The 12,681-nt window shown below is 38.6% G+C and overlaps 3 protein-coding genes across 3 annotated transcripts; 1 reads left to right on the top strand and 2 right to left on the bottom strand.

Annotated features, from left to right (window-relative positions):
• Positions 1-1,002: 1,002 nt before the first annotated feature.
• LOC104792086 (squamosa promoter-binding-like protein 15) lies at positions 1,003-2,935 on the top strand. The gene is made up of 3 exons (XM_010518129.3): positions 1,003-1,557; positions 1,830-1,969; positions 2,067-2,935. The coding sequence occupies exons 1-3, from the start codon at positions 1,232-1,234 to the stop codon at positions 2,678-2,680; spliced, it is 1,080 nt and encodes a 359-aa protein (XP_010516431.1). The 5' UTR covers positions 1,003-1,231; the 3' UTR covers positions 2,681-2,935.
• Positions 2,854-5,026, bottom strand: LOC104792085 (uncharacterized). Its single transcript, XM_087454332.1, has 4 exons — positions 4,384-5,026; positions 3,620-4,165; positions 3,390-3,455; positions 2,854-3,298 (listed from the first exon to the last, which is right to left on the bottom strand). Exons 1-4 carry the CDS (start codon positions 4,513-4,515, stop codon positions 3,239-3,241), a joined length of 804 nt encoding a protein of 267 aa, XP_087310458.1. The 5' UTR covers positions 4,516-5,026; the 3' UTR covers positions 2,854-3,238.
• A 130-nt stretch (positions 5,027-5,156) lies between these two features.
• Positions 5,157-10,209, bottom strand: LOC104781699 (uncharacterized). The gene is made up of 9 exons (XM_087454331.1): positions 8,498-10,209; positions 7,670-7,810; positions 7,129-7,509; positions 6,904-7,008; positions 6,641-6,781; positions 6,057-6,260; positions 5,858-5,950; positions 5,655-5,766; positions 5,157-5,557 (listed from the first exon to the last, which is right to left on the bottom strand). The coding sequence occupies exons 1-9, from the start codon at positions 9,113-9,115 to the stop codon at positions 5,514-5,516; spliced, it is 1,839 nt and encodes a 612-aa protein (XP_087310457.1). The 5' UTR covers positions 9,116-10,209; the 3' UTR covers positions 5,157-5,513.
• Between the last annotated feature and the right edge of the window lie 2,472 nt (positions 10,210-12,681).

The raw sequence follows: 12,681 nt of genomic DNA, 5'->3' as shown, positions 1-12,681 counted from the left end.
TCGCGAACAAAGTAGAGCCTAAAAATGCTCTTTTAACGGCTATGAAAAAATACTACTGTTATGAGTTGTGAAAAGTGAAAAAGTAAAGTTTCAAGACTAGTAAAGAAGAACAATAGACTTGGAAAATACTGTATAAGAAGATTTGTGAATTTAGTCAAGCGAGATTAGGGGAGCATTAAGCTTTCTTCAGATTGTATTTTTTTAAAAGAATTTTGGAAATCAGAAACAAAGAAACTAGATTGTATAAAGCAAAAGGAATAAAATCAAACTGATACACACAGCCCGATGAAATAATTCAAGTACCACAGTTTCTGATGGATACATTGGATATGAAATCTAACTTCCCATACTCTCTTTTTGCAAAAGTTATATGTAGTTTTGTTTTTTTCAATTATCAAGAAAGATATTGCATTGGATATTGTGAGAAGAAGAACAAATCTAAATTACAAAATAAGAAAACATTAAAATATTTTTAGAGGAAAACAATAACCAACAACCTTCTAGTTCCTTTAAAAGAGTCACATCCTTAGTTGAGTTCCAACACTCTGTTCTATAATGCCCATCATCCTCATATTATATACTAATAAAGTGGTTGTTGCTCTTTAATTAGAAGTACTATAGTTAAAACAACCCATCCATTTATAGGTCTGTGGTCTATTCATATGTACAAACTACAATAAAGGTCATTATCTTGTTATTTTAGCATCATTAGGCTATACTTATACATTTAGGAGTAGAAAACTACTAGTACTACACTAAAATAGTATAATTAGAATAAATAGCAAGATTTTACATGATAGTTATGTTCCCTGGTCTCGTTTAAGGATATCATTTTGTACGTTAAAGAAGAAAATATTCTTATCCCTTTTGTGTTTTATTTCTTCGTTAACAAAAACATCACAAAACGCACCAACAAACATCACAAAACGCACCAACAAGCATCACAAAACGCAAACGCTAAAACACGTAGCTGTCGTGGACTAGTGTCAATCACTCTTGAGTGTCTCTTCCTTTGTCAGCTTCTACTCTCTCTCTCTCTCTTTTCTCTCTTTCTCTCTCTCTCTGATCTTTTAAAAGATAGCAACATCTAAAATCAGCAAAACCACATTTTCTTTCTTACTTCTTCTCTGTCCTTTCTACTTCCAGAGTCCTGTAGTTTACTTTTAGAGAGAGATGAGAAGAAGCCTCTCTTTCTCTGTCTGAGTAAAAAGAAGAAACCAAAAAAAACATAATGGAGTTGTTGATAGGGGGTTCTGGTCAAACCGAGTCTGGTGGTGCTTCTTCCACCAAGTCATCTTCACTCAGTGGTGGACTCAGGTTTGGTCAGAAGATCTACTTCGAGGATGGATCCGGATCCGGAAGCAAGAACCGTGTCGGTACAGGTCATAAATCGTCGACCACGACGACAACGGCGAGATGCCAAGTGGAAGGTTGTAAAATGGATCTAAGCAATGCAAAAGCTTATTACTCAAGACACAAAGTTTGTTGCATTCACTCTAAATCATCTAAAGTCATTGTCTCTGGTCTTCGTCAAAGGTTTTGCCAACAATGCAGCAGGTTTCACTCTTCTTTTTTGTTCATTTTTTTTTACTTTACTCATTTGTCATTCCCGGTGATCGGAAGAGTCACAAGGGAACCATAGCTTTTTAAGCTTTTTTCAGGTTTTATGTTCCTTTTGAGCTTTTTTGGTTTTTGGCTCTTGACGTCATTGACGAGTCTAATAAAAACTTTACAGCTAGTTATTATGTGGTCTTGTCTCTTGTCTTATTGCATTAGATTTTTTTTATGTTGCTTTTCGTTGAAGCTTTCTTCACTTTTATACCAATCAGGTTTCACCAGCTTTCTGAGTTTGACTTAGAGAAACGAAGTTGTCGTAGAAGACTTGCTTGTCATAACGAACGACGACGAAAACCACAACCCACAACTCTTTACACTTCTCAGTACACTCGAATTGCTCCATCTCTTTACGGTTAATCCCTTTTACCACAACTTTTATTTTTTATTTTTTTTTAAGCTCATTAAATATGCTTCAAAAACAAGTTCTTGATTTTCTTGTGTATTATTAGGAGACGCCAATGCTGCAATGATGAAAAGTGTTTTGGGAGATCCTACGGTGTGGTCAACCGCAAGATCAGTGATGCGAAGGTCTGGACCTTGGCAAATTAGCCCGGTTAAGGAAAGCCATCATCAACTCATGAATGTTTTCTCACAAGAAAGCTCAAGTTTTACTATAACATGTCCAGAGATGATGAACAACAATAGCACAGACTCAAGCTGTGCTCTCTCTCTTCTGTCAAACTCAAACTCAAACTCAAACCCGATTCAACAGCAGCAACAACAACTTCAGACACAAACCCATATCTGGCGACCATCTTTAGGTTTTGACTCTATGACCGTCGATAGGGTTACAATGGCTCAGCCACCGCCCATTTCAAGCCATCATCAGTACCTGAACCAAACGTTGGAATTCATGGCAGGCGAAAAGAGCAGTTCACATTACATGTCTCCTGTTTTGGGACCGAGTCAAATCTCTGAGCCAGATGAGTTTCAGATAAGCAATGGCACCACAATGGATGGATTCGAGTTGTCTCTTCATCAGCAGGTTCTGAGACAATACATGGAACCTGAGAACACAAGAGCTTATGACTCTTCTCCTCATCATTTCAATTGGTCTCTTTGAGCCCAATCTCTTTCACCCTTTAAAGACTTTCTTTTAATATAACTTCTTCTGTGGAAGGTTGCTACTAAGGCTTGATAGTGTCAAGATCTTATCAATTACTTGTTCTATGCTACTTAAAACTAAGCAATGATGTCGGATAGTGGCTTTCAAGTTTGGGTGTTATTTTAATATGGTTTTTGAACTTTAAGCACTTTGTTTGTATGATTTTTGTTATGTTTACAATTTTACATCCAACAGATACACAGGTTTACTTAATTTGGAGATCAGATTGAAACATCAATATCATTATCAACAAAAAAATTGTTCTATCAAATCACAAATCAGAGTTCCACATGCTTTTATCATCCTACTATCTATCAAAGCATGGTAAACTGGGAATTAGCAAGTCCTTGCAAAGTTCTTTGAGTGTGTACCTCTTCACCTACTTGCTTATGCAACTGCAAACAGTCTGTCTTCTGTATCTTGCCTCTTCAGCCACATCAGAGAATTATCAACCTCACTTGAGCTTCTGCAGACTTGACAAGTGTTGGCATGCTTCCATACTACACTCTGACTTATCTAGTGATCATCCTCATTCACGCCAGGACAATTGGATAGAAGAGCTTCAGTCGTTTCATACTGATGCACATATTGTGAAATTTATGTCAGTAAATTACACAAACTCTTAGGAAAAACATTGATAAAAGAAGACTTGAACGCATTCAATTACCTGGAACCCGCAAAACGTACAATACCGATGTTCGTCTCTCAATTTCATTAATATTTCTTGCAAATCCTGCAACAAGTAAAGCTAAATGAGTCAGCCTAAAGAAAAATGATGAATCCCAAATTCTCAACTTATAACCTCAAACTCTAATACATTGGTTTCATAAAGATGAGAGACAACATAAACACCAAAAGGTACCAAGTACCAACTCTTGTTTTTATAGGAGAACATACCTCTTCAGTGATCTCCTCCTCTTCTTCCTCTTCTTCATCAGGCTTACCATCCTCATCTTCCTCAGTCTTCTTCTCGGGAACAACTTGTACATTCTCAAGTTGATCAAGAGCGGCCCTAGCCTTCCTAAAGTTAATCACAACTCTTTTGTTACGCCATTGAGACTTCTGTCTAGACCCGAAATCCTCCAACATCTCATCAACCTTTCTCTTCTCATTCTCCGCCTCGATCTCCTCATTCTTCTTCTTCTCCTTGTGTGGATCCTCTCTTCCTACACCAGCCCTGGATCTTCTAATATCTATGGTCACTGGCTCAGACCTACCTGAGCCTTCTTTACCAAGAGCAGAACCTGGCTTGTAACCCATTTGCTTCAATAGCTGAAACCCTTTGTTAGACTCACCAATTGGAGTGTCTACAATACGAGCCAATGTCTGTTCATCCTCTTCTATTTGTTTCTTCTCTTTCTCTAACCTTCGCCTCTCGTGCCAGCTGAGATTCTTTAACTTCTTCCGAGATGGTTCAACGATTACAGGTTTCTTATCAGATTCCTGAAAGAAAAAAAAGCATTCATATGATCAACTCATGAACTAGGTTTTAAAAATTAAATTCCAAACTAGAATCACAAAATCTCACTCAACTATCAAACAAAACATAGAAAATAAACGAAATTTTCAGATATTCATAATCAATTAGACGAATTTGGACTCATGAGCTTGATAGGTATTGTAATATCTAAGAAGCTGAAAGCTTTTGTTCTGAAAAATACCTTTCTTTTGGAAGCATGGGTAAGTTCAGGTGGAATAAACTGAGATAAGTCTCCCATGTATTCATCATTGTCTTCTGCTTCTTTCGCTGCTTCTCCTCCAAGGCCAGTCAGATTTCTCGTCGATTCTGCCATTGCCGACGAAGCTTGCGACAATGCGGAGGACGAAAATAAAAGAAAAGAAGAGACTAACTCAAGAGCTTTAATTGGGCCTAACTGGGCACTAATTGGGCTTTGTTTGGCTCTACCGTCTTTTCGCTGAAGAACACTGGAACAGCAGATTTATACACCGCAACCAAACAATTTATCTTAGGAGGTAAGTCGGTAACTAGAAGCATCATGAGTTTCATCACCTGGAAGTGATACAAACTCAATTGTTCCAAGAATCTGTCAGTCTATCACTGAAAGAGTGCCAAACATAGTTTGGGCCTCCATAGCGAAGTCTTGACTCATATTTATACAATACAGGTTTGTGATCATTGGTGTGTGAAGATAGAAGAATTATAGAAACTATACTTACACCGTGAATTAATGAGAACGCATTATACTAGATGATCAGCTCATTGATATCTCTCTTCCATGTCCTTATGTTTTTGCATCTGGAGATGTTCATATTCTCATGAACTTTCCCATTGTCTGCATATTTCTACAATAAATCATTTTTTTATAGTTTTTGCATACATATATGAGAAATGTTTTGGGCTCTAAAGCTTCAGAAAATTGCGTCTAACATGTAGCCTACTCTTGAGTTCTCTTAAATCTATCAAGACGAAGTATTTCAAAAAAAAAGTTTTGCTTACAAGTTATTACTTATAACAATTCAAATCATCATGCTCTATCTGAAGCTGAGATTTTCAAAAACGAGGGATTGGAAATGTCAAAAGAAACAAAAATTAAACATGACCAAAGCAGAAAAAAAAATAATAATCTAAAGGAAAGCTTAAAGGAAGTATTCTGTGCAGATAAGTTACGTGGTGCGTATTGGTTCCAAACTACAAATCAGGCTGGTTTCTCTTTTTTTCTTCTTCTTTTTTGTCTTGGGAGGGATTCTTCACTAGCAATATGCCAAATATGATCGAGGGAGCTCTACAGGAACGAATGAGACATATTCCACTTGGTCTATATATTCATTATTAGTCACCTTGTAGGCAATAGAGTTGCCTTATATTTCCAGATGCTGTAAGGTACGCCGTAGAAACACAGAAACAAGTCAAAACCCTAAAGAATATATGCACGAAAAATAGAGTAGGGATCGATTTTGAGAAAGTTCTTACCGTAGAGCCAGTCTTTGAAATACACATGGAGTGCACTTGATACCTCTCGTTTCCGGTTTTCTTCCAGAGGTGCTTCATTTAGCGACCGTCTTGTTTCTTCAAAGTTCTTAAGCTAAAGAAAAGAAAGAAAAAATGGAATTACAAGATCAGAGGCTAATATATGGAAGAAAAGTACATTTTTCCATACTGAAATAAAGACATACGTTTCTCTGCTGAGCTGCCATATAAGCATCTGGCAATTGAAATGGATTGTCTTTTGTCGAACCAATATCCTCGCCGCTAAACCAGTTTGGGATCTGCAACACATAGACATTGATCCCACAGATAAACAAGTCACTAGATGCTTCATGAACAGTATCTCCAGTTATTGAATTAGAAGTTAGACCAACAAAAAGAGTGTACCAAAAAGTTGACAAACTGGTCAGGGTCCACAGAAGCAGCTGATTCAGCCTGTGCATCAGCGACACCGGCAGGATGTGACAGTGAGTCATGTGGATCCACTGCTCCCAGTGCCAACGGTTTGTCCCATTTGTTAATAGTTGGCTCAACCCCCACCTCACTCATGTGCCCCTCCAAATGAGAGTAAAATGTATTATATGGAGCAACCTGAAAACAAAGTCAAAATGATGTCAGCAAATTAACAAATTAGAACAACAGAAGCCCATACTCATCTGAACAATATCTGTCAACGCCCGTACTCTTTATTCATAAAAAAACAGTGAGACCTTCTTGAAGCATACGTCTGGCTATAGGTATCCATAATGAATTAATTCTTCAACACCATGATTGCGTAACGTAATGAGACAGACAACCCCTCGAAGTTGTTTCCACTAGACTCAATAACATGTCCAAAACAACATTCTAACAGAACTACAGCTAGTAAAAAGTCTATCCGCTTCACAATTTACCTCAATATCAGACAAGTAATTAAGAGCAGCATGACATAAAACTTGTAAATTAAACCTCAATCTTATTAGAAGCTTCACCTGTAGTTTGTGGTTATCACCAACTATAAGTGGTCGCTGATTGACTCCCAAGAAGAATACACATTCACGACAATTGGCGATGCACACTCGTTTGGCAGCTGCAATCACATGGACTCTCTCACAGTGCTCAACTTTTAGTGCCTGCAAAATAAATCAGAAAATAGAGTTGCTGCATCAGCTAGTAAAAGTCGGCAGATATTAGAACTTGTAAACTATTTCCTTGACTATCTTCCATAAAGAAGGAGGGAGCATTGTTTTCATACCTTTCCAACAGCTCCCAGAACTATAGTGGTATCAGAACATCCATGCACAGTAGCATATCGCAATGGTGCTAAAAGGTAAATTACAGAATCGTGGCAATTGACAACCTGCAGAGAGTACAGAACATGGAGATGACATTGGTGCACAGAGAGTACATGACTAGAAGGAAAAATGGAGTTAGGAATAGTCCAACTATACTAAACCCAAGATAGTTGTTCACAGCATACCTTCACAGATCTACCCCTTAAATCGGAGGCCTGCTTAACAAGTGAAGCCTTGGAGACTCCCTCGATTAAACACGGGCCTCTAGTACTAGGTGCAACCTTGTTCGGAGCATCACCAACATCTGACATCGCATCATCTTGATCAGAAGCGTTTGAAGGCCCGTTCTCTTTTCCAGAAATTTTCTCAGTAACGCTTTCTAACGCGGAAGCTATGTTTTGCAGAAGCCAGTCGTGCACTTGGGATGCGGGGACTGGAACAGCGGGCATATCCGGATCAGAATTTGCAAAAAAAGGAGTAGCTTGGCTCAATGGAGATACATCAGATCCCTTATCACCAAACTGAACAAGAAAGCCCAGGTGCTCAAAAGCCTCCATAGAGAGAACCTGAAGGATATTGCACAAAGAAAACAATTACCTAGTTTGAATCATCATGGAATAAGCATCTAGCTTGAGACTTGTGTACTCTTTCATACCGTCCAAAATTATACCCTTGTAAAGTATATACAGTGACACTCCCCGGGTAATAAAGAAGATTAGAACTTACCAATGATTCATCTCCTTCTCCCTCAACAGGCTCTGCAAGAAGAGAAATGATGTTTGCTAAATGTTTTTGCAGATATGACAATTGATGAGCTTCATCATCAGCTTGTGATGGCATAAACCGACGGCTGTTGCTCCGAACAAGCTGCACAGATGATGAAAAAGAAAAATAACGAACACTTTTAACTCCAGTAAAGTTGTTTAAACCCATGTGAATTGCATACCAAAGAACAATGACTGTTGGAAAAACTGAAAAAGCTTAAGATTTGATGACTGATTTCGAAAAGACACAATAGACCAAACATACCAGTAAACCACAAACAGGAATCAGAATATCACAGGAATGGAGACTGGGCCGAAATACAAAAATACACCTAACTTTATCACTAACATAAGCATGGTTCCAATACAATGGCGTTACAGCATTACCTCCACCACAAGAAGACTAATAGTTCATCATATTTTAATCAATAAGTCAATAACCGTTACTAACACATGAATCTTCTCCACTGAGAAGTATTACGAACACATATCCAGAAACTATACCCGCCATCAAATTCAATTAACCACCACAAATTTCCAATTTTGCTTAACTCTTAGCTTCGAGTGAATCCGAAAACTTCACAACTTGCATTGCATTGCAGAATTTTAGTTAAACCAAACGCAAAATGGAAAATAACGTATTCTCTGTAAGTCCGTTAATAGAGCTAGCACGTTCCAATTCCATACTCCAGTTACAAATTTACATTTCAATACCAAATAGATCGTACGCGCTTGAATCGTATTAGAGGCACATTACAATGAGAGAGCCAAAAAAAAGTAAGAAACTTGCCTGAATTGGCGATAACGCAGACAAGTATCCATCAAAAGCTGAAGTGGATGGCCACACATCAGCCACAGCAGCGGAGTCCTTGTGCGTCCTAGGAAGCAACTTCTTATACGATTGAATGTACAGAAACAAAATTAGATCCCGCAAATCAGCTCCGACGGAATCAACTTCCTCAGGTTTGGCCTTAACCAGAGGGTCGGACTCGGAATGAAGAACGGAACCAAGAGTCTCGAGAACGAGACGCGCATGGTCGCCGGAGATCTGGAGAACGTCGGCGATTGCAGCCGATCCAACGCGGTTATTAGAAGCGGCATCGGCTAGCTTCTGCTTGACAGGAGCTAGGGTTTGGATCGGGTCGGTGAAAACGAGTTTCTGGATCGGGAGGAGCCCGTGCTCGAAAGACACACGTCTCGGATGGATAACTGAATTCGGATTGGGGTTCGGGTTTGGTTCAGGGTCGGGTGCTGAAGGTGGTGGCGATTGGTCGATGAGGTCTTGTTCTTCAGTCATGATTGATTGATTCGTCGCGCGAGGAGGTAGAAGAGAGAGAGATTGAGAGAGGAGAGAGAGACTGGTCCGGTGGTGGTGAAGTTGCAGATCTTTCTTTGGGTGACGAATCATTTCATTGAAGGGGAAGAGGAGAGAGAGAGAGAGGCTGTTACAGTGTGTGCATGTGTATGTTACGAAACGTACGCCTCCTATTTTGGTCGTTGGATATACGAGTAGATTTAACCTTTGATCGGAGTTTTGACACGTCAGATGAACGGTGATAACAATAAGTTATGTAAAATGAGAGGCCCATCGAAATGAATGCAATTCGCATTTAATCTTTTTTTGTTAGGCCAAATAGTGTAAGAAATTAGGACATAAACGCAGTCTAAAAAGATAAAGGTAATAATCATAGTTTCTTTAGTCAAGGGGAAATAAACAGTAGTACTAGTCAAGGGGAAATAAACAGTACTACTAGTCTACTAGTACTACTTTGTTACCTAAAACATTGTTAAGAACAAAATTAAACATTACTCCTATTGTTGTAAGTTGCCATCGTTAATTAAGATATATTGTTGGATGTTTTATGGAAATAAAAGAGAAAAAAAATGGGAAGTTTCGGCAGACAGACCAGGTGACGGAAGAAAAACACAACTAGCTGCCTAAATAGAAAGATAATCGTTGAAGCCACGAACTGTAAAGCACACAAGACACAACACAAGTACCGTGAACGTTTGAGATGTTTGCAGTCCAAATGTCAAAGTTGACATAGTTGACATGCGTTACACAAAAAAAGACAAAACAGTTACTGCTACTGTAAACGTTGTATTTAAACTTCTCGAGAAAGAGGTTAGAAAGTTTTAACGCATTAACCACTCTATTTGTAATCGAGAAATAAATAAAAAGAGTTGTTTATATATCCCTCTCTGTCCTACAAGTCTACTATATAATGTTAGTATATAAAATCGACAATATAAATAATACGAATATTAATGAGGATAAATTGGAATCGATCCTTTTATTAACATTGAGTTAAAAAAAATGTTCATAGAAAATGATATTTAAGGAGTTAAGCGCAGTTAATACGAAAATAAAAGTTCTTTTCTCTCTAATCGCCCTAAAAGTGGATCCCTTTTTCTGATAATGACATCTAATATATATAGTGAGCTAGTGACCTAGGGCTTCTTCTGTTCCTCTGTAAAATGATGATTTTGCCCTTGCGGCCAAATGAACCAGATCCAAGACTTCAGGCCTAAAACTCTCTAAGGTTTTCTGTTTAGGCTTCTATAATTGTTACGGGCAAGGCCCATATCCAACAAGGGTCCCCCTAGTCCGATGAGCGATGGCATGCTTGAGCTCGTCGGGTACAGTTCCATGTCTCTAGATTTGTCTTACAGAATGAACAGAAGATCTTTGAGAGTTTCATGGCCTTCCGGAAAATGTTTGGACGAACAGTGCATTGCACACATTTTTCGAGGCGTTTGGGAAGTTTCAGGATGAATAGTACCTTGCGCACGTTTTTCTAGGTATCCGGAATATTCCGGGATGAATAATGCTTTGCGCACGTTTTACGAGGTATCCGGGATATTCCGAGGTAAATAGTGTCTTGCACACGTTTTTCGAGATCACTCGGGTTTTAACGGGAGTTTTGCGTGTTCTGCACGTTTCCCGAGGTGCAGGAGGTAGAGATAGCTTCAAAACTAGGATTTTCCTTTTTACCTCGGTCAATGCGGTGGTCCCCACTATATATATATGTCCCTTTGACCTAATTTTTATTGCTAACTTTCTATTCTCCTCTCCAAAAGGTAAACTTCTTTTCTCCTTCTCCCTTTTTTCCTTCTTTATTCTTTTTTTATCCTCGTTTGAGAGACATGGTCTCGCCACCGAGACTATCTCGACGCGTCGCCTCGCCACCGCCGCTAGATCCGGCCGGCTTACTCTGCCGGTGTTGCTTCTTTGCGGCCGGACCGACCTGCGCGTGCTTAGCCCTTCCGTCGCCACAAAGCCGACCAAAGCCGTGAGTCGCTCCTCCTCCGTACGCCTCTTCCCGGAGAAGCCCAGCTCTTACGTCGCCGCCAGCCACCACCGTTGTGGTCATCTGTCATGGCCGAGACCGTGAGGCGTCTCGGCCCCGCTCTCCCACTTCATGTCGCGGTGCGAAAGAGATCGGTATGAGACATGCTGCTGGTTTTCCGAAAACGACTTTGTCTTCAAACTCTATTCGTCAAATGAAAGGATTCCGTCTAGCCCCACGGTGGGCGCCAAATTGTTGATGTATGAAATCGACAATATAAATAATACGAATATCAATGGGGATAAATCGGAACTGGTCCTTTTATTAACGTTAAGTTGAAGAGAGTGTTTACAGAAAATGACAATTAAGGAGCTAGGCGCATTTAATACGAATATAAAAACTCTTCTCTCTAATTCCCCCAAAAGTGGATCCTTTTTTTCTGACAATGACATCTGATATATATAGTGGGCCAGTGACCTAGAGCTTCCTCTATTCTTCTATAAAATGACAATTTTGCCTTTGCGGCCAGATAAGTCAGATCCAAGACTTCATGCCTAAAACTCTCAAAGGTTTTCTGTTTGGACTTCTGTAATTATTGGGAGCAAGGCTCATATTCAACATATAATTCTTTTTTTAAAAGCGTGATAATTAAGATAATGGATTACAAAGTGTTACTTTAGCAAAATTTGTCTTCTTTGTAACACTTGTCATAATAGTTTGATGATAATCTAAGTCGGTGGTAAACGGTGGAATTTTGAAGTCTTCAAGTCGAAGCTCAACAAATCCGAGGGAAGCATGAGTGACACGTGTCATTCGCGACGACTACCAAGATCTTCCTCTTTAAAAAGTAGTATTATTGGTGGTATGTGTAAAGCAGCAAATACTTTTGATTAAATTAGTTAGCAAATACTTGGGGCAGAAGCATTCTCGCTTAATTTAATCGGTGGCACGTCATATATAAAGATAGAACGAAACAAAGTAAAAGACGTACGGCCTCTGATGAGCAGTGAAAGGTTCCACAAGAACACGATCGAGACCATTTCGATTCAACTATAATAAATGGGATACTAATCAAAGATAAATTCTATACTAATCGCAGATAGTGAAATACTAATAAGTTAGTATTAATAACTACAGGTAGCAGTTAGAAAACATAAGTAATTTAAGTACTATATAAGGTTGTCCAGTCCAACTCTAGACATTTTTGTCCGTATACCTATTTTGGATTCATAATCGTGGTTTTCTAAACTCATTATTTTTTACTCCATATATTAGTCGTTAGCAAGATAATCGTGTTTAATTTTTATAGTTTACAGAAATAAATATACGAGGACTGATGAATGTTACATTTTTTATATTTGTTTATATATATCATTACTATAAAATAACTTATCAACATCCACACAAAGACCCCTATATATCATATATATTTGGAATTATACCCAAAGTATTCTATGGTTTATTCACCTAACCGCATCAGGATGTATTTTTAGTAAGAAGGGACAACATAATGTTGAAAAGAAGCAAAAGTAGTGACCTTGCTTGCACATTGACAAAACAAAACTCCTATTATCTGTGTGTTTGTTTGGATGACCGGAGATAAGATCCTATATAAAGAAAAGAACATGCACATGACTATTCACACAAAAACCACATAAATGAAAGAATTATGATCGTGAATGAG

This window comes from Camelina sativa, chromosome 6, assembly GCF_030686135.1.
Source record: "Camelina sativa cultivar CO46 ecotype springtype chromosome 6, ASM3068613v1".
Lineage (NCBI taxonomy): Eukaryota > Viridiplantae > Streptophyta > Magnoliopsida > Brassicales > Brassicaceae > Camelina > Camelina sativa.
This window is presented reverse-complemented; position numbering and strand designations above follow the sequence as displayed.